General features: G+C 41.0%; 2 protein-coding genes across 7 annotated transcripts in view; one reads left to right on the top strand and one right to left on the bottom strand.

Moving 5' to 3' along the window:
• The window catches only part of SHLD2 (shieldin complex subunit 2), a 31223-nt gene extending 10348 nt beyond the window's left edge, over positions 1-20875 (bottom strand). The window contains exons 1-7 of one of the 6 annotated variants that reach the window (XM_028729255.2): positions 20737-20873; positions 19050-19098; positions 14806-14903; positions 5004-7165; positions 3877-3984; positions 1695-1889; positions 177-311 (exon numbers count right to left, since the gene is read on the bottom strand). In XM_028729255.2, coding sequence (XP_028585088.2) covers positions 177-311; positions 1695-1889; positions 3877-3984; positions 5004-6441 — 1876 coding nt within the window. In that variant the 5' untranslated portion in view covers positions 6442-7165; positions 14806-14903; positions 19050-19098; positions 20737-20873. The other 5 variants (XM_028729253.2, XM_028729257.2, XM_077930596.1 and 2 more) reach the window with 5 other exon arrangements.
• Positions 20876-21060: 185 nt separating this feature from the next.
• The window catches only part of GLUD1 (glutamate dehydrogenase 1), a 32662-nt gene continuing 31213 nt past the window's right edge, over positions 21061-22509 (top strand). Inside the window, exon 1 of the mRNA XM_028729261.2 lies at positions 21061-21646. Within this exon, the coding sequence (XP_028585094.1) occupies positions 21199-21646 (448 nt within the window). The 5' untranslated portion in view covers positions 21061-21198. The remainder of the gene's footprint in view (positions 21647-22509) is intronic.

The following is a 22509-nucleotide window of genomic DNA, read 5'->3' as shown; positions in this document are numbered from 1 at the left end:
ATCAGACATATATTTGACAGGCATTTGTATTATACAGTAAGAGATAGCCATTTCAAACAAAAAGGAGATTAGGGTCAAATGATAACATACTGTTTGCTACCTTCTGTTGCCCTATGTCAATGGATTACACAAAGAAGTCCACAAATATTGCATTAAACCAAGTAGTGACTTTTTACCTCTTTTCCTTTGAAGCTGAGGACAGTGAGCTGATAGAGCGCCCCATAACACCAAGACATAATGCTGGTCCTTCATCTGTTCCACTGTTAAAATAATTTTTCTTTTTGTTTCTCCTTTGTAACTGTATGTAGATTCTAAAGATAAAATATTGCAAACGCAAACATGATTTATATAGAAGTTGAGGGGGGAGTGGTTGAGGGTGCTGATGTTAAGTAAAGCAGAATTTTGACACCTAAAATTATATGCAAGAGGGGAAAACTAATAATTCAGCTGAACATGCACCAGGTGGAACCTGGTTAACTACACCATTTTAAACAATCATATTTTCAGAAACTATTATGAACCACAATTAGGAAAAGTTAATGGTTGATCAACATTTCCTGAAAATCTTTTCCCAAACACTGAGTGACCTGGCCCCATCAAATATATTGTATTTATATGCTGTTTTAGACTACAACACAATGAACTACTTTTGGTTTTGACCTTCCCCCTTTGAACAGCAGATCTCCATGCCAGGTCACAAACTATGTACTTTGAAAGTCCCCTTGGTTTTGAAAAGGGGTTACTATGTAGAACATGAATGGATGTTTTTAAAAAACAAGTCTTTGGGCACATGGAATAAGCCATATAGTACTCTGCATCCTGGACATAAAAGCTTCCTTTCAAACAGGATGAAAATTCACTAACAAGCAGCAACTCTTTTATGTGTGATGCTACATATATAAATGCAATCAATCCATGAATCAATCAATAACCTGTTTCCAAAATGAACAAAAATGAAAACAGGTATTACAGTGAATACTTTGAGTTAACCCTTAACCAGTTTCAGAAGGCATTTCTTTCAGAATGTCAGACATATCTGTGCATTCTGAGGATCTCACTTTTGGAACAAGGAAGGTGCTACATAGATTAAAAAGATAACTGGTGAAAGGAACATGCCATTATTTTTGCTCTCTGAGAATGCCAGGTAATAGCTCTTCAATCATACACTCATTTTAGGAAATCTAGACCTATCATCAATTCTTATCTATGTTATTAATCATTAATACTGAAGAATCTGGGACAGAGCACACGGCTCTGTCGTTAGCCATGTGAGCCACCTCACCGAAATCACTGGCTTAGCTTCACTAGTAAGGTATGTTGTTAAATCAGATGAGCCCTCAATACCTAGCAAATGGAAACATTATTTGTAAGAAGGGAAACTTCAGATAGTCTCATAAACCAAACAATGACCATTTTCTTATCTATAGTATTTCAGGTACCTTCTCCTTGAGAAGGATCTGCAAAGTCTGTTTAAGTATTTAGTGAGAGGACAGAAAGATGTCGCAGAAGAAATAGTTGTATTAACACTCTTAGTGGCTGTTTTCTCTCAGACAGGTAAGTCAGAGGGAGGTACCTTTTCAAGGTCTACTCTTAGGTTTTTAAAATCTGTAGCCAGGGAACTATCATGTCCACCTTATTCTTTTCAATCTCAAGATACAGCCCCAGTGAAATATAGGATTAAAAAGTCAACTGACCTGATAGCACAGTGATGTTGATAATTTTCACTATTGCGTGCACCAATCTATCTGGTTTGAGTTGGTCTAGTTGAATATGTTGTATATTGTTCAAAGTCTGGGTCTGCCTTTGGGGGAGAGCTTGAAGATAGGCTTGCTTGGAAGACACATATGCCAGCAAATCCTGGAGAATATTAACATCCACTATATGCGAGACTAGAAAAGAACATATATAAAATTGTAAAAATACCTCTAATTTTTGGGCAGGGGGGCTGTATGTTTCACCTATGGTAATCTCAGACCAAAATACCACTTGCAAGCATAACTAGCAATGTTCTTAACTTAATTCAGGAATTATAATAATTTAAAAATTAAAGGTAAAGGTAAAGGTACTCCTGCCCGTATGGGCCAGTCGTGCCGACTCTAGGGTTGTGCGCCCATCTCACTTAAGAGGCCGGGGGCCAGCGCTGTCCGGAGACACTTCCGGGTCACATGGCCAGCGTGACGAAGCTGCTCTGGCGAGCCGGCACCAGTGCAGCACACGGAAACGCCGTTTACCTTCCCGCTAGAAAGCGGTACCTATTTATCTACTTGCACTTAGGGGTGCTTTCGAACTGCTAGGTGGGCAGGAGCTGGGACCGAAAGACGGGAGCTCACCCTGCCGCGGGGATTCAAACCGCCGACCATGCGATCGGCAAGCCCTAGGCACTGAGGTTTTACCCACAGCGCCACCCGCGTCCAATTTAAAAATTATGTACTACTTAATGCCAAAATAAGCTTCTAAGCAGTTAGAAATAAATTTTAAAGATATATATTCAATGCAAATACAATCTCAGAAGTGATAGTTAACTAAGTTTTACTCAGGGTAAGCCCATTGAAATTAATGGACCTTAGTCATGTTTGTTAATTTCAGCATCTCTACTGAGTAAAACATAGTTTAATACCACTCAGAAGGCACTCATAAAGGCACAATTTGTACATCAGGGTAAAACATAATTTTGCTCCTCTCCACTAACCAGTGGGAGCAACAATCCATGTTGTTGTATCCAAGCTTATACCATAGCTTGTTTCATCCAAACAAACCTTGATTAGTAAAGCAAACACAAACCTTGATAACACCATGGTTTGTTTGCTGTGGAACAAATCATAATTCTCCAGGGATCATGGTTTGCTGCTACTGCTGACTAGAGGGAAGGAATGAAAGAGCCTTCTGCACATCTGCCATGTGGTTTACCATGATGTGTGAATGCTGCCACTGTGATTCATGTGTTTAAAAAAGGCATCATTTATCTGATGAATATGGTGTGTTTATTCAGGATTATTTTTTTTATCATTTCTTTCTACGAGAGCATCCTCAGCTCTTCTCATCAATTGATGCTCAATCACATCACCTGCACCCAGGCCTTCCCTGAACCTAATGTCTGAACCTAGATTGAAATTCAGGTAGATATTGGGATACAGAAGTATTATTGGGGACAGCAGGATAGGGAAGAAAGTAAGTGGACAAGCATATAACATGCGCATTTCATGTAGAAAAATGTTTGATTGAGCCATAGGTATGCCACACACGTTCTAGTGCTCCTTGTGCATTAAATATTTGGATTAAATTTGTCTGAAGGGTATGAACCTTAGTAAAAGAAGTGATATTGTCAGGGAACTGCCATCAGAACAGGGGAGGCAAACAGAGGGGCAGTTGTGTTACAGGGAGCCTCCGAAAATCTTGTGAAGCAGTTCCTCTTCCGGTGATGAGGAAAGCCCCACCTCCAGTGGGGAAGAGGTGAAAGGACCAGAGGATGCTGGTGGGAGACTCAGTACCGCTCCTGGCCAAGCCGGCCAGGAAGGAAGCATGCCCCTTCCGTTGCCCACCCTGCACAGAAGTCTAAAGTGCATAGAAGGAAGGAAAAGGCTGGGCGTAATGAGACTTTTATGTTTGGGGAGGTCCAGGAAACAAGCACTCCCGGATTCTGCTAGCGATTGAGGTAGACATGAACTTGTGGCTCTGCACTGTAAATAGTTTGGACCAAAATAAAACCTGTAAAAGCCAGGCCTGAGTCCTGCCTGGTTACTCACGAGCAACCACTACTGCCATCTGACAGATATTATGCAACCATTCCAAGAAAGTTTGGGAAACACTAGATTTAAATTATTAAGGAAAACATGAATTGGGACAAGAGTTCACTGTATGCAAAGTATTAAAGCTCACATTTGTTCTGATTAATAGTTGAGCAGCTTCCAAGATTCAATAACCGACTAGTGAACGTTGACTGCAGCAATATTTCCCCATTCCAGCGATTCTCATTTATAATCACATCTGCAATGAAGAGAAGAAACCTCAGTCCAGGTCACCGGGGGGCGGACAACGATGACACAGACATATCCCACTTCAAATCTACAAAGTGGACTAGCCCCTGTTCAAAAACTGAAAGCCACCACCAAGTTGTTCAAGCTTTGCATGACTTTTTATATATTTAGTCTGTCTGAATTGGGCAAAGATATGGTAATATTAAAAGTCCAGCTTTGAACCCAAATTTTGGCTTCAAAACACATTGTGGAGAACCCTTCACCACTGCCAGTTTCTGTTAGGGCGACAGTAAATACAGTTCTGATGGGGGGAAAGAATGATTTTTCAAAGTTGAGTCTTTGGAGATAGCATAAGAGTTTTGCCAAGCCTCCAATCCATGTTTTTATGAATTGAGCCACCAACTGTTTTCTTTCTCCTCCATCATTGTGGCAAACACTGATCAGCACTAGACCTCCCAACAAAAATCAGAAACTCACTTCAAACCCTGACTTTGGAGGGCAAACACTAAATGCTTTTCAATTCCAGTGCAACAGCAAATCATGCTTATCATTAAGCTGCAAACTGACAGTGATGCCACATGCAAGGAAAGGAGAAGTGAGTGCAAAGGTTGTTTCTGATCATCCAAACTGAGCAGATGCATGTTGAGAAAAGAAAAATCCCTTATTTAATTGTGTTCCAATTCAGTTGCTGCCTTGAATTGAGGCAGCATTAAAAACAAATGCGGGGAGCGGAGGGTAATAGATTATGCATTGTCATGATATTGTTTGATAGAGGTTTCTTGGATGTTCCAAATAGCTAGGAAGCATTAATTGTAGGGTGGAGCTGGAGAGCAACTCCTCTACCACATCTCTATAGCTGTAGTGTAATTTTTATAAATGTGCTTACAATAGGGAATGTGTTTCAGGAGACACTTAACATTGTACCCGAGACTCAGCAGAAAGGTATAGACCATTGACCAGTTCGCTATCTAAAATACTTCCTATGGAAAATGTCATAAATGAACTGATAAGCGCCATTTTAACCCTCACCTGTGAATAGTACGATATCGCCAGGAAACATTGTAAGTGACCAAAATGCTGCTGCTCTCCACAATGCAATCTTTCGTTGTACTTCAGACTGATCAAAAACTATGACTGTGGCTAGGGGGACTCTTGAGGACAATTTAGGTCCTGGCTTTGTTTGTATTTCTTTAATATGGCAAGGATGTAGCACTGTGACCAAGACGGTGTACTTCTGACCTTTGCATAAACAGTCTTTAAGCAGGGATGGGTGTTTCAAAACTTTCTTAAACCCTGAAATTCTCAGTTGTTCTATTTGTGGAACTGCACAAACTGGAGAACAAATCAATTTGGCTTTCTTTGATTGCTGTTGGTCTCCAAGTGTCATGTAAGTTGCCGGTGAAATATCTTCAGATGTTTGAGATCTTTTAGTAGAGTGGCTGACTTGAGAACACAATATTCCTTTCTTCCACGGTTCAATATAATGTACCTCTTTCTTAGGTTTATCATCAGATGAACACAGATGGTCTGTAGGCATATCAGCATTTTCTTGAAAGCTATTTTCTCTCAAATACGAGTTGCTTTTCACGGTACTATCAAAGTCAAACAGTTCAAGAGAGCTATCTGTATCAGTGATATTTGCACACAAACCACCATTTTCATTTAACTGAATATGCAGTTCTGTGGATGCTTCATCTTCCCTACAAAGTCCATCCAATTCTGTTCCACTCGCCTTTGTAGATTTGCTTTGTGTTTCATTTTGTCCTACAGCATGCCCTCCTGAAAGCAGAGCAACTTGGCTTGATGTCAGAATACTAAGGAATTCAGTTTCTGTTGAAACTGGAAGATTTGAATAGACATTTAGTGGTTTTCCAGCCTTTGATTCTTTCATTACTTGTGGGAAACATCCCTCCAAGTATTGATTCAAGAGCTGGTAATGAGCACACTGAACATCTGGTTTATCATCCTGTCCTATAGACTCCAGACCTCTGCTAAACCTTTCGGTACTAGAAGCCAAGGGAGGAATAGTAAGGTGGTTATGCATCCTACTGGTACCTCCTTCAGCATCTTCAGATTGCTTGCTTGGTTCACCTGTTTTTATATCTGTGAGAAGCTGCTGATATGGAAGGTGCTTAGCTTCATTGCTGAGTAATTTTACTCTTCCAGCACCAGCTCTACAGTCTGTCAAAATAACATCAGTCAACGCATATTCTTTTCCACCATCTGGGGGGAAGTGATCTTTGGACTGAGCAGTCAATTCTGTATCATTCGGTGTCCGATGATCTACATGTTCAAGACACGTATATTTTCTAGTACAAAGTTTAAAAGTGTCCTTAGGAAATGAAAAGTAGAGTTTCTGCCATTTTTCAGCAGTAGATGCTGAAAACCTCTCTTCCTTAGAAGTCTTTAATGAGGCTGGGAGGCTAGGTGCACCAAAGAAAATATGAATTTGAGGTGCTGCAGACATGCTGTTCTTTCAGTTTTTTGATTATGAATAAAATTTTAATAAATATAATAGTTCATTTAACACACGGTGCTTAAAATGTGACTTATAATCTTCATTTTTCAGATAATTCATTAAAGGGTAGCAATATTAATATTTCATACAAATTACCCAATAAAAAATTCCATCCTACTGATTTGGGAAGGTGGTTAAGTATCCCTAATAAAACATTACAAACTGAGATGTATCATACAACTGAAAGACTTAATAATAATGGTACAGTTTGTGTTTTAAAGAGCCCAGAACACTATGGTGTCCAACAGCCATTTCTTCATGTGACTTTTATGGGATGTTCCTTATTACTTTTTGGTCCCTAGCGAAGAGTCACAGTGAACCTGGGAAACATGTTTCACCAGCATCAGACTTCTTAAGGGATATGGTACTATTGTCTCTAAAACGTAGCTGTGTTTGTTAACTTTTAGTTAAATATCCAGGTTTATTAAAAGGCATGAAGACAAGGAGATGACATCACCAATGAAATTTTTCAGTCATGTTTCTATGTTGAAATATTATGATTTTCATATTATTCAAATCTGGATGTTCACTGCTACTTGGCACTTTGGACATCAGCTTCTGCTCACATCTGGCATTTTTTCTGAAGTGATGGCAAAACACGCACAATCATGAATGCTTCCACTTGAAATCAGGAGCCCAAGATCTCTGATATGTATTACCGATTTTTGATCTTCTGTAAAATATTTTTAAAAAACAAGCACAACGCTCAATAAAATTCTTAAGCATTTATTACTTAACACATAAAACAATTATTTATATTCTATTTTCCTTCTTAAAGAGGAACCCAGAGCAGGTTACAATAAGAAACATTTCCTTCTCATTTAATCCATATTCTTAGTTGCCCATCAGAGGTCACCAAATCCTTAGAAAACTATGAGTAGACTCTACATTGTAGCATGACTGTATGAGGCAGGCGCGCGCGCGCACACACACACACACACACACACACACACACACACACATTTTATAATCAATCCAGTTCTGGAGCAATATTAAACATACCCTAACATATTTATTTACTCTCTGCCCTAGTATAGACAAGTGTTTTATTTCAAGTGGAATCTAAAACTGAGATTCCTTTTTTTATGAAATAATTTTTTTATTAGATTTCAATTACATTCCAATAATAGCCTCATTATAACAATACCAATTTATAACCCAGCATCAAAGCCAAAAATCAGGTGTTCACTCTCATTACCAAAGCAGTTCAGTTTAGGAAGAATCAGAACAAAGGGACACACCAAAAGCGAAAGAGGACTGTGAAATGCAGTGGGCAGGATTAATTGGGTACGGGTGCTTTAGGCACACATTATTTATTGTGGCTTCAAGGATCTTGTGGGTGAGCAACTGTCCACATTACACTTTAAAACAGTTCCAAGTTCAACAACACAGTGAAGAAAATGGGTTGATCACATCCAGCGGAAACAAAAAGAATAACCCAGTACTTATAGGTAATTTATAAAAAGAAAATAATGGCAGGGATGAAGTAGACAGAAGGTAAAAAGAGAAATTGAGAACACTGCTCAGTGTTGCCTAATCCAAGGCTAAGGTTTTCAAATAACATCTGTAGGATTTAAATGGGTCTGGTAAAAGAGAAAGATCAGCCAAGGTCATCATGAACCACAAACTCTGAGAAAGATGCAATACTGCTGGAAACAGCAGTGCCAAAGCAAAGATTAAAGGTCATGCAGTGTCTGACAAAAGTCATGATGAAACTTTAGGCACTGGCCTACTATCAACAGGATAGAGTTTGCTACCTCTGAGTTGTAGAGATCAAAAGTGACAGAGGAATGACAAGAGTAATTAATTTGTTTAGGTCAACCCCACAGAGCATAGGTTTCAGACCACTTGCCCCATTTGTTCATTAGTATATTACATTTAACTTACTTCTGTTATAATTTTATCCAGCCCTTCTTCCCATAGGGCAGTGTACACATTGTAAAAAACACACACACAAAAAACCAAACAATCCATTTAAACATTTAAAACCAATAGCCATACAGACGTAATATCAGTACAAGAGTTTAAATATAATGTGGTACCTCTGGTTGCGTACTTAATTCATTCTGGAAGTATGTTCTTAACCTGAAACTGTTCTTAACCTGAAGCACCACTTTAGCTAATGGGGCCTCCCGCTGCTGCTGCACGATTTCTGTTCTCATCCTGAAGCAAAGTTCTTAACCCGAGGTACTATTTCTGGGTTAGCGGAGTCTGTAACCTGAAGCGTATGTAACCTGAAGTGTCTGTAACCCGAGGTACCACTGTACAATGAATTGTAGTTGGAAGGGATCCCAAGGCTCATCTATCCAAATGCCTGCAATGCAGGAATTGCAACTACATCATACATGACAGATAGCTATCCAACCTCTGCTTTGTCTTACCCACAAAGAGAAAGTAAAATATACAAGTAGGAACTGCAACAAAATGTTGCAGTGTGTAGTACTACTATTGAGGGTTCTAGTCATCCAACAATGTCTCTTTTTGGGATTCTCCATTCAATTCCTCATCCAACTTTACAATTCTATGATTCTATGATCTCCTCTTGCTTTTGGCCCCCCAGACAACATACATGTAGCCTCCTATGGCTGCTGGGCGGCGGAGGGGGGGGGTTGTTCCTAAAGCTTTCCCCTATAACTTTTACAAACCTAGGGGTTCCTCTAAACATGCTGATACCTTCTTCTTTCTCAGTGGCACCATTTAGATTACATAGCCATCATAACTCAGCACGTGAGAATACTATTAGTATATATAGCACTTCAATTCTTTGCTCATTCTTCCTAACTTAAAGAACTTCCTGAAAGTAGAAAACAAAATACTACAAACAATTTGAGATAGAGCCCTCTAGAGCATTAAAAACTCTGGAGAAGCTGTATTGTGCTTGATTCTGGAAAAAATTCATTTCCCCCAAATAGTAGGGTTATCATTATATTGAGGCACTACCTAAAGCATACTAACAAAAACAGGAGGAGCTGTACTACACACCGAGAGATATATACTAAGCTACTTTCTGTAAACAGCAGGGAATGTTTCCCACTAAATTAAGTTCCTGCAAAGGTCAATTCAGAAATAGATCACCTAAGTAAAGAAAGCACTCCATGCTTGACCTGACAAAATCATCATAATCTCAGATTTCAGTAAAACACACTGGTTTAATTTACTCTCTGATTTAATTTAGAAAAACAAAACCTTTCAGTGGAGGAACGGGAAAGAGGGAGAAAGAAGAACGCTGGTTTCACTCAGCATTCCTAGAGGTTGATGCCACAGATGGGAACAACCTTCTTCAATGGCAGCACTCCAAATCACTGCTGACAGATGTTCATTCAGACTGCAATCTCTGAATATCAATGCCAAGATTTTGGGGCTCTCCCTCACATTAGCTAGCTGGGCTGAGGTTCACGCAATTCTTGCTATGTAGAAGCAGGCTACAAAAAATTCACCCACTCCCAAACCATGTCTACTTTCAATGAGATTTTGTATAATCAGAGGGGAATTTTACATTATTTATAGCTCTGCATCTTCTACACAGACTGTAGCGAAATCTATACAATAATAAGAAAAACTGTTGCTTTGGAATTAAATGTTTACAATCTGGGGATACAATCTTGCATCTAATGCTATGCTTTTAAACTAGGTGACCACAGCAGAACTAAGTGTGTACAGTGGTACCTTGGTTCTCCAACTTAATCTGTTCTGGGAGTCCATTCAACTCCCAAAATCATTCGAAAACCAAGGCGTGGCTTCCGATTGGCTGCAGTTTCTTGCACTCAAGCAGAAGCCACGTTGGATGTTTGGTTTCTGAAAAACATTCACAAACCGGAACACTTACTTCAGGGTTTGCGGCATTCGGGAGCCGATTTGTTCATCAACTAAGCTGTTCGAGAACCAAGGTACCACTGTATACCTGAATCCAAATAACTGGATTAATCCAAGAGACTGCTGACTCACCTGAGCATCTTGACCCAAAGATGATAAATTTGACACTGCACTATAATTGCCTAGATTAGAAGGAAAAATAGTTGGTTTTTGTTCAGACCTGCAAGTACTCGCTCTTTCAGATTAGCACAAACAGTTGAGTTTAGAAGTAACATTAAACCACAAGACATAATAAACCATAGTTAATTTAAAACAGGAAGCAATGCTTGAACTTGTGGCCATGCAGGAGGAAGAAAGAGGAGGGAGGTGCGTATGAGCTTGAGGCTCACAGATGCTCATTCCCATAATGCTAAGCAATGCTTTGTGTTTCATCTCATGGAGGCCTATGAGACATTCATTGACCCTTGTTATAAAATCAGAAAGGACAAGTGTCAAGCAGGCACATCATGGCACAGACCCAGTCAAGCACCTTGCCCACACCCTCAGCTGAAATCAACCGATATCCATCGAATCACCTGCAACAAGCACAACCTAAGCTGCCTTTTGGTATAAACCCCAATATATAGCCAAGCCAGAAACAATGCAAATTACTTTATCTGCAAAATGTGTTTTTAAGACAGGAATTATTTATGCAGCAATCCTAAAATTATTTGCTCAAACGCTTGTAAAGCCTTAAACACACTTCACCTCTCATTTGCTTTTAATATCTAATACACAGAAGAATATGGGATAACAATTTTAAAATTATGGAAGAAGAGAATGCTACAGTAAGGCTGTTAATAAATGTCAATTGCCCTGCATTTCTATAGTGACATACGGCAATCAGTTTTTTATATTACATTTAGATGCTGTACTAAAGTAAAAAAGAGAGATAAAACCTGCAACTGACATATACTGGTTAGAACTAAAAGGCACATTTCCATTACCTTTGTTAATTATTACACCATTTCTTAATCTGTTCCACTATAAGTGGCCAATAGAACATTAGCTTTTTATCTCTGAGGTGGTCAGAGTCTTACTGATGGGTCAATGATCTCTTAAAATGTGACTAACTGCATCAGCAAGTTTGAGCTTTGCTACGAGCCGCAACTGATTGTTGTAACGGCTCTTACTACACAATTAGAAGCCATGAAAGAAAAAAAAGGGCTTGCACAAGCAACATAATAAGATAGAAAGTCTTTTGACACAAAACACTGCTATACCATTTCTCTCTCTCTCTCTTTCTCTCTCTCTCTCTCTCTCTCTCTCTCTCTCTCTCTCTCTCTCACACACACACACACACACACACACACACACGAGAATCTGTGGGGGTTTCTATTTTGTCTAGCAAATTATCTTTCATCACTTCAAAGACCAAATTAGAGAACAATGTTATAGTTCTTAGCAAAACAATTAACAGCCTAATTCTATGCAGAGTTAGGCACACCTAAACTTAGGGAGGCCTAACTGGCTGTTAGAGGTTATTTATATAACACTTACTGTTGTACACAGAAGAACAGCTAGAATGAAAATGTAGTATGTGCACAACTCACACGTTTAAAATCACAATTTGAGGACAAGAGAAACACTTGGGATTTCAAGCTGAAAACTACTCAAGGCGTTATTTAAATTTGCATTCCGGGGGGGGAAAGCAAGTGGGGTGGAAAGAGGACACGTGATTCAGTCTCCAAAATGATTGATTTCTCCTAACCTGTTTCTACTCCCAGCCAAACAACTGTCCCACCACATGTGCCAGTAAGTGCCAATATCCTGGCAGTCCCTCCAGCACATGAGGAAGGAGCTCAATGACATATGATCCATCCAATTTGGTGTCAGGTACCATTAACATGCTAATACCTCCCTCACATTTGCCAACATAGATTGATGTTTGTCTTGTACCACAAGGTCATCCAATCCTGCTCTTCAAGGCTCAACTGCAATTCTGTTTCCACCATATAGTTATGCCATATATATACACTTTTATTCCTGGGCATCAATCATGGGTGTGATTAGGTGCCTTGCAAGTAGTAGTGAAGATATGGACAACCTGGGCTTTCCGATATAAAGGCAGAAATTGAAAACCTTGGGCATTCCAGTTCATGGCTGAAAATTATTGCAGGTGTTCTCAGATCAGGGGATACCAACCTTTTCAGCCACTGACATTTTTGGACCCATCGGCACATTTGCAAACTGGAGAAACTGTCATGGGCATCACAAACACACCATAACCTGTCCCTCACTCCCCTCGCCTGAAATAAGACTTCACAACCCAAATTTATAATTACCCCTTTGAAATCATATGTTATTACAACAGTTTCTGCTTTAGTTTCCTGCAAAGGTATATTAGTGACTCACAGGAAACTGGTCAGGAAGAAACAGTTTTGCATTTCCAAGAATTCAGTGATGTGGAACACTTGATCTAAAATGTGAATAGACATCTTTGGTACAATCAGAAATATTTACGGTTATACAATGTCAAGTGCTCTTGGTTAAAGTGTAATGCATAGTCAACTTACGCAATGGAAGTGCTTTCTACTCAAGATAGATTTGGGACAGAGTTGTGCCCAGATGTGTTTTGGGAACAAACAATGGATAAGGATTACAGCATTTTGAATGTCAAGCCGATTGCTGAACTTGGGGTCACGAAATATTTTGCTCTAACAAAAAATTATTTTCAAATTTTAAGAGATGTTACATCTTTTTATTTCCTATGCAGCATGTGTGAACACATCACATAAACGTCCATATCTGTAAGTACTGCTAAGCTTATGTGCACAGGCTCCTCCCTTGGGAAGCATTTACTGCTTAGTGGCACCAGTTTTTTTTATGGGGCCAGCTACATACAAATAAATTGCTTGTAGAGCAAAATACACTGGCTCCAACACCACTATCTAGAGAACAGAGTGGACCCCAAGAATACAGTATGAGGCTAAATGTTCCCTGAGGCAAGTACAGTGGTATCTCGGGTTAAGAACTTAATTTGTTCCGAAGCTCCGTTCTTAACCTGAAACTGTTCTTAATCTGAGGTACCACTTTGGCTAATGGGGACTCCCGCTGCCGCTGCACCACCGCCGTGCAATTTACGTTCTCATCCTGAAGCAAAGTTCTTAACCTGAGGTACTATTTCTGGCTTAGCAGAGTCTGTAACCTGAAGCGTCTGTAACCTGAAGCATCTGTATCCCGAGGTACCACTGTACTTTCTTGACAGATTTTGTAACACTGTAATCTGCATTTGCTTGCTTAGCTTTTCTTTTTGCTGAATTCCAAATGTGGGAGGAAAGTCTTACTAGCTATTGACCTCTGAGATCTTCTTCAAATGAACAGGTGTTTTGTTTCAGTCTTTCTGTAACAACTTACTTATGAAAAAATCCATGCAGAATGTAACTGAGCTTCCCCTAGAATTGTAGCTTAAAGTACTCACTCACATTTAAATGTGAGGCAAATCTATGGAATACAAGGAATAAAGTTGGAATTGTCTGCATTAATAGTTCTGAACAATATTTTAAAAGTTAGCTTGATATGTAGCTAATTTTCTACAATTTTAATTGACAATAAGCTTCATTGAACAGGATGGCTCACTTTAAAGTGAATACAGGCAACTCCCAATTTACATAGGGGTTACTTTCCAGGACACCATACATTTAAGTGAAATCACATATATTTGAAACACCATTGAAAAAGCCTGCAAACACCCCATTCTGCCCCCACCCGTTTTTGTGATGTTTTTGGGTCACTTCTGGGTTATGCAATGTGCGTATGAGGAGCTGCACACATATTGAACATGCTTAAAGGTGAAGTTGCCTGTATGTGGGGACAGCATATTTATTTACTTGATTATAGCCTGATTTTCCTCACAGGATGGACCCAAAGTAAGTTACAACTTCATAGAAGAACTCAAAAGTAAATCTATAACCAAAATTACCATAAAATTAATATGTTTATACTGTTTTGAAAATATTTCCCAACCCCTCCCCCCAAATGTTAGTTTTCCTAAAATGATTCCAATTGAACCAACTGAGTCTTGTGAGCCAGATTCACAACTGAAGTGTCAGAAGAGGTTCTGAGGCTCACAGCCAGTCATCAGCTTGACTTCTGATACTGATGGCATAAGGAGTAACACCTCACCAAAAGGTGTGAAGCAGGCATTCCCATTTATATTTCAATCTCTAGATCTAATTCTAGCCAAGGTTTTGATTGCTTCCAGACAACCTATTTATTGAGGGTTCATTTTGATGTTTGCCAGGTTAGACAATGCTGTGCCAAGCAAGCACTATTCTACACTTTCCTGTACACTTTCCTGTCATCTTCCTTATTGCCGCTGATATTCTTGGAAGTAGGTTTGCTGCACAAGTCCTCCAAATCAGCTTTAATGGTGAAACCTGAATTTGCCAGCATGTGATTTAATCCTACCCACAAACTTGTGACAGTCTTGAAGCATCCCCACCCCCCACCCCCACTCACCTCACAGAAAGTTGAATACAATTCAGTAGTCACTCCAGCTTAACTCAGATCAATTCACAGGATCATTCTGTTAAACCTTTTTCAAAACGGCATTTTCACTGTAAACAAAACATAAAGAACTCGGTTATCTACTTGCTTGTTATCAGCATGTGAATGTTAGCAGTTTCCACAAAATGTTCTCTGTTTATATAAACAGTTCTGCTAATTGTTCATTTTAAATAGGAAAGAAACCAGTCTGCCACTACTGACTTTGGGCTGTTTCTAGATCAAATGCCACTTATCTATAAGACATTTGGAATAAGCAAGATGTTGATTTCTAGAGCTGTTTAAGGAAAAAAGAATACATCTATGACACAACTGTAAAAATTAGCAATGTTATTTTCCAAGATGTAAAAGACCAGAACTACTTTTTTAAAAAGAGTCAGCTATCATAACGCTTTCAATTCTTCATTGGGTGGGCAGGTGGATGGGACAAATGCATACTTAAGGCTGGCAGATTGAATATTCAGTGTAGGGTGGGGGAACCAGCATATCCATGTGCATGTCAGTACCTGGCAGCCCTGCTGACCTTGAGGCCTGTGAGTTTCCTCAGGCCTGGGAAGGGGAGCATAACACCAGCTGGGGATGAAATATTTTAAGTTACTCAAAAGCCAGAGAGAGAGAAACTGTTGGCACATAGTGGGGCCCTTGTTGTATGAGAGACAAAGAGGAAGAGAGTGGGTTGTCATGAGTGGTACCTCGGGTTAAGAACTTAATTCGTTCTGGAGGTCCATTCTTAACCTGAAACTGTTCTTAACCTGAGGTACCACTTTAGCTAATGGGGCCTCCCGCTGCCGCTGCGTGATTTCTGTTCTCATCCTGAAGCAAAGTTCTTAACCTGAGGTACTTTTTCTGGGTGAGCGGAGTCTGTAACCTGAAGCGTCTGTAACCTGAAGTGTCTGTAACCACTGTATGGGTTGGGAACTATTGCTAATACCATTGGTTGTTTAATCAGTTTAAATGTTTTGCTTGTTTTTATGTACATATTTGGTTAAACTTAAAATGTTACTTTTTGTTGCTGTAGTTTTGCTTGATTAACTTATGATAGCATTGTTTATTGGCCCTGTTTATAATATTTTGTAATTTTTATATTGTTTTTCACATTTATTTTTATTACTTTGTTCCCCACAGTGGGATTGAAAACATACAACTAAGAGTGGGCTATAAATACTGTAAATAAAAAATATAAATAAATAAATAACCCACACACCATCAGCAAACCTAGTAATAAGAGAACTAAGCAGATGGATCTTCTACAGAGGCAGCATTACAGAAGAAAGAAAATGAATTCTATGGGCTTATGGGGCTTAGCAGCTACTCACACAATAACCAGCTGTACCAATAAGCAAGTAAACAACTTGCTTCTTTATCTTGATTAATAGAAAAGCCCTGTCTCAGCTGCAGTTATCAAGTGCAATATTGTGCTGGTAAATTGTTCTCCAAAATTATCAACTCCCAATTTTTTTTTTTTATTTGCAGAGAATAGTCAGTAGTTTTAACTGGAATTCAGCAAGCACCACAAGTAATACTGCCTTTTAATATTTGCTTGAAGATACCAAATGACTCTGCACACACTCCAAAAATATATACTTCAATTGCATTTTTATAGATATGTTCCAAAGGGCAGAACCAAAATCTAGTCAGTGCAGATTATGTTAAGAAAAGCAGAAGCAGGTCCCTGGTTTTCATTAAGGACTGCTGCCATCTGAGGGCTGTTGACTGTCTGCATACCGTGTCTTTGAACTAGGGAGTCCTGTTGCAGTGACATCAGCACATAGTTAAAGTTAACTATGATTGCCCTTCTAATCATGGCTTGTGGTGGGTTCACAAACTATGCTTAAAACAAACCATGGGGGGCAGGGGTCCCTTTGCAAACCATGTCCCATTATGTCTGCAACAGGTTGAGATGGTAGAAAAAGAAGCAGTTTAGTTATTCAGTTTTGTTGTTATAGCAGCTCTTGCCTTTAAACCCCCTGTGTTCCTTTAAGTGAAAAGATACATTTTACAAAGTTTTTCTTGCTTGGGATTTGCAAGATGACTCATGGTGGAAGATGTGGTTTACTCATGCTTCAGTCAAATTGGCTTCTCTCATAAACACAAACTTCATTTGAAGATGCTTCCTCTGCGGAATCCACATGCCTTTAAGAACTCCCCACTGAACTATGGAAAATCGCTCTTACAGTGGAGAATATATAATGGTCAAGAAAAATATGGTCAAGAAATAAAACCATAGAGTGAGAGAAGACTTTGTCAGAACCAGGCAATAGGAAGCTCCCTTTCACCTGGAAAATGTATGCAACATGCTTAAATCCACACATAACCAGAAAGTTGTAATGCCAAAAACTCCAGTTAGCATAACACAAAAAGAAAAATGTGTGTACTCCAACAACTCAGTCCAAAACACTCTTGAAGACAAATACTAAAAGGGCAAAGCAGCTACTTGCTTATATAACTGGCTCGGCCACATTATGGTTTTCATCAACCTATAGCAAGTAACATTATTTCAAAGGAGATTATTATGCATTGCACAAAAATATGGCCATTCATGAATTTTTTTCTTAAAAAAATCATTGTGCTTGTATTGTTGTATAGTGCCTGAATATTTTACATGAATTGGTGGAACGTAAATGTGGTTATAAAAGGAAAGTAAGATATACCTTTTGTCACATAGGTTACTGACACATAAACCTGCATCCCATTATTTGTCAGTGGGAACTGCCAACATAATGTAACCTACATAACAAAATGGAGAACAGCAAACAACAAACTATAAAAACTCCAGCCATTAAATCACCCTGAACACATCATCCCACTCCTCTTTCTACGTACCAAGAGACAACTATACTTACTTTTTGAAATACAAGGCAATAGTCTAAGGATGCTATAGCCAACGTGTTGCTAATATTGCTTTAAAAGTATTTCCCATTGCTAAAAAGGTTATTTGTTTTTCATAAAATTGGTTAGAACAATCTCCCTACAATCATAAACTAATTTAAATGCACACTGTTCTTTCCATTTCATATGTATTCCCAGCCCTGTAACCTTAGTTGATGTTGCAATATCCAGGCACCTGATAAAGAACTTTAAGGAAAAATATTTATGTAAAAGGCCATAGCAAGCAAGAAGCAGTAAGGGAGTACAGAGTGCATGAAACCAGTTTATGCTGGCCAACAGATCATATAAGCAACACAAGTTTAATGCAAGGGCAGTGTTTCAAACTGCCAGGTACAACATGTTGAGATTGATATTATGAGCTAAAATATAGGCCTGTAAAAGTCAGGGCTAAAGTATTTTATAATGGTCTAATGTTTACACATTACCCAATTGACAGAACTTTATTATAAATATAGTAAGAAAAACTAGTGCAGTGCTGATGGAGTTAGATTTGGAGAACTAAATTTAAATTCCACGGGTCAATTCTCTGGTTATGGCCAAGTTATTATTTCTCAAACTCTGGGACACGTGCGTAAAATGTAGGTCTTTCAGAACCAGGGTTATATGGTCCTGGCGGCTGCTCCAGTCACCAGTTTAGATGCTGCTTTCTGGATTAGTTATAGTTTCAGAGTCACCTTCAAAGATAGCCCCACGTATAGCATGTCACAGTAGTCCAAGTGGGAGATAACCTTACACACACAGGGCTGTGTGCATAGTACAGCCTGTCATTCATAGAATTGATGTAAATAAGGCATCATTCATATCTCCAATGTGGGCTACATTTTGCAGAACTGATATGGTGTCTCACACAGGAAACAATAATATTAAATTATATGGCAAACTCAAGAAATGTGGTTAATTCCAGTTACCCAGTGAACAAAAGCAGTCACACATTCCTGCTTTTCCCAGGAAATGTGCTACGAATGGATGAAACACTCCTGGCAGTTTTCTTGTGGACATCTCTGAACAGGGCACTACTTCTGGAGTCCGCTGGTGGAAAGCAAATTACCTGAAGAGGTACTTATTTCCCTTGGAACATTCCTTGTGCTGTTATTGTTTCAGTCTAACAGCAGGCTGGTAGGCTTCATCCTGTCCACTAGTAGGTGCCCCAGTCTGAAAACTGAAGCTCTTCCTATATTTGAACCACACATGAGACAGGAGGATTCCAGCTTGCTGTTTCACGGCTAGATCCCTTCCTTTCAAGTCTTGGCAAGCAAACTCTAGCTAAGTCAGCAGTTGGAACGTCCAGGTGGCTGGCAAAAATTACTTACTGTCATTGCCCTCCCCTGCATCTCTATTTTTTTCTGCTGTTTGTCTTCTCTGGAAGAGAAACGAGAAAGCCAGCTGTAAATTATCTAACCTAGTGAGACAATCTTTCTATACTGTATTTAAGCTAGGCTGCTAAGGCTCCTTGACAGACAAAAAGAGCAGCACCAGCAGCTGGAACTTTATTGTATATTAACATTCTTTTTGTTTTTTTCTATGCTTGCTGAATTATTGATTTCATTTTCTTTGAATTTATTCCGTAAACTGCTTTCTTCACTGACCTCAACCTCTGTGTTTTGTATTTAATAGTAAGTGGATTTTTCTTGTACGCTGCTTTGGGCAAACTCAATGTAGAAAGGCAACATATAAATAATGTATTAATTTATTATCCATCAAAAGACCTATTGGTTCTAAGTAAGCATGCCAGTCAGCTGTTTACTTGTAAAAATAATAATCTGCTACTCTCTTTGTGTGCACCATAAGCAAACCACACACCATAAGCCATCTGCCAAGGTATGGAGGAAAAATAACCATTTCTTAGACTAGAAGCAGCTCCAAGAGAACACACACAGTCTTAAAGGTGCACTGTCACCAATTTTGGTCATTTGCACCACAGAAAAACAGCGATTCTAGTCTATTTTCCCAAGGGAAGAATTTTTCCAGGATTGTTCCAGGCCTTCTCAGTAGTCATCTGAAGACAGCCCTGTTCTGATATTTTAATGTATTTTTAATCTCCTGTTGGAAGCTGCCCAGAGTGGCTGGGGAAATGGGTGGGGTATAAGTAATAAATTATTTATTATTATTATTATTATTATTATTATTATTATTATTATTATAGTCGAGCGTACACTGTGATATGCCCTCCCGTAGGATGTCAAAAAAATAAAGTACTCTGACTTTTAGAAGACATCTGAAGGCAGTCTTGTACAGTATAGGGAAGTTTTAAATGCTTGATGTTTTAAGTTAATGTTTCAGCAAAATTGAGTAAGAAGTACTCTGGATCAAAAAGAAAAGGGTCACTTGCAGGGGTTCTTTTGAGCAGGAACTGTGGGGAACGGGGTCCCTTTACTTTTTAAAAATTACTTATTATTATTTGTCCGGGGGGGGGCCTGGAACATGCACCCAATGCCCGAGCCAAAAATCCACCTGCACCCGTAATCAATTAAACTGTGGTTATTCCTAATCCAGATCATGGTCTGTTTGAGTTGATTAATCACATCTTACATTTTGCCACTGCCTCGCCCTGCGATTGGGCCCGCAATAAACAAAGCAAACTTCCTGGCGAGTTTCCCCCTACTTCCTTCCCCCCGATAAAAATCAAGAAAGCAGCACTGGTCACTCATGGATGCGGTGTGCGAAGTGTGAGGCAAGACATTTCCAGGAGAGCCTGAGGGAAGCCACCGCCGAGCAGCGCAATACGGGGGAAGGCACACCGGGAGGAGAGGAATGCAAGGCGGCCCTCGGTGCCTGCCAGAGAGGCCAGCGAGGCCTTCCTTTATTTACTAAAGCGGGGAGCCTCACGGCAGCTACCCTCCCGCGCCCACCGGCTTCGCCCGGAAACAGCCGACTTACCTCCCCCGCCCCCGAACATACACCCCAACGGTTAAAATACAACCGCCGCTGCGCGCGCTTTGCTGAAAAGGAGGAGGGACAAATCGGAATCCCTCACCCAATCAAAAAGCTCTCTCTTACCTCAGACCCGCTTTCCCTCCGCCGCCGCACCGCGCAGGCGCGCTTCCAAAAAAAGAAGCGCCGCCCGAGAACACGGGCTCCTCCCACAGCCGCCGAAGGAGGTGGCGGTTAGTGGAATGGGTGCGCCTGCGCAATGGGAGGAGGTATTACCACGACCCCTTCCCTTCCCCACCCTTTGGGCCCGCCCCCTGTTTGCCTCCCGCGGAGGGGCCCATTTAAAGGCAGCGGCGGGGGCCCGCTTGCCCTTGTTGTCAAGCCATTGGGCAGCAGCTTCCCTCCTCCTCCTCCCTTTGCTCCTCCCACCCCTTTTTCCCCGCCCTGCCGCGTCGACGCCCTTCAGTTTTCCCCCCTCTCAGAGCGGCGAGCGCCAGCCCAGCGTCTCCCTTGCCCTTTTGCCTCCGCTGAGGTAAACCGCCGGCCGCCCCCCCTCCGCCCCACGAGCCCCTTTTCGCCGCCGCTACCATGTACCGCTGCCTCGGGGAGCTCCTGGCGCCCGTCCGCGCCGCGGGCTCGCCGGCACTGTCCGGCGCGGAGCCGTGCGCGGCTGCCCTGCTGGCGGGGAGCGGTCCGGGGAGGAGGAGGGCGACGACGACGAGTCGGGACGACGGCGGGCGCCGCCAATACAGCCAAGCGGTGTCGGCGTCGGAGGACGACCCCAACTTCTTCAAGATGGTGGAGGGCTTCTTCGACCGGGGCGCCGGCATCGTGGAGGACAAGCTGGTGGAAGGGCTGCGCACCCGCGAGAGCCCCGAGGAGAAGCGGCACCGCGTCCGCGGCATCCTGCGCATCATCAAGCCCTGCAACCACGTGCTCAGCGTCTCCTTCCCCATCAAGCGGGAAAACGGCGAGTGGGAGGTGGTCGAGGGCTACCGGGCGCAGCACAGCCAGCACCGCACCCCCTGCAAGGGAGGTGAGCCTCGCCTCCCCGAATACCCAGCCCCTCCTCCGCTTATTTCCGTGCGCGGCGTAATGTTTTCTCAAAACTTGGGTTCTTGACGGACTACAACTCCCATCGTCCCTGACCACCGGTCCTTCTAGTTCTAGGGATGATGGGAGTTGTAGTCCGACAAGAGCCGAGAACCTAAGTTTGAGAAACCCCAGCAGTGTGTTGTAATATGGCCTGGGGGACCAGAGTTCGAATGAGCCACGAACCTCGCTGGGTGGCCTTGTGTTTAACTGCTTCTTTGGGGATCACTCCTAGCCGAGTAAAATTGTCTTCCATAAACACGGTTTTTACAGCGAGTCCTACCTCACAGGGTTGTTGGAAGGAGAGGAACCGTGCACACCGCATTGAGCTCCTTGGAAGAAGTGGTGGTGTACTGTATAAATAATAAAAACCACCTCGCCAAGCTGCTTGGTTTTCTTCCTCCCGAGTTGATTGATGAATAGAGCCCCAATGCAAAAAAACAAACCAAAAAAAAGGCCAGCTCAAAGCCTGTTCATTAAAACCAAAGAAAACAAGAGGGAGGGGGGGAACCCTGAGTCACAATGAATGGGAAACAGCATAGTCCCAGCCAAGATAACGCGCTGTATTCTGTGTCCCAGCCAAAATAACTGTGTATCCATTGTAGCTTGGAAAGTGCACAGTCTTTGAAGTGGTGCATGAATCTTAGCTTTTTTTGCAGCAGCAGCAGTGGACTACTGAAGGTGGTAGCCCAGAGCTGAGTTTTCCTCATCAGTAACTTTAGCAAAGTAAATGCCTTCCTACCATCTTCCCCACCAACATAGTCTGGAGTTACCATTTGCATTGGGTGTGTGTACACCATGTACTTT

This window comes from Podarcis muralis, chromosome 6 (genome assembly GCF_964188315.1).
Source record: "Podarcis muralis chromosome 6, rPodMur119.hap1.1, whole genome shotgun sequence".
NCBI lineage: Eukaryota > Metazoa > Chordata > Lepidosauria > Squamata > Lacertidae > Podarcis > Podarcis muralis.
The sequence above is the reverse complement of the archived record's forward strand: the minus strand, read 5'-3'. Positions and strand labels throughout refer to the sequence as shown.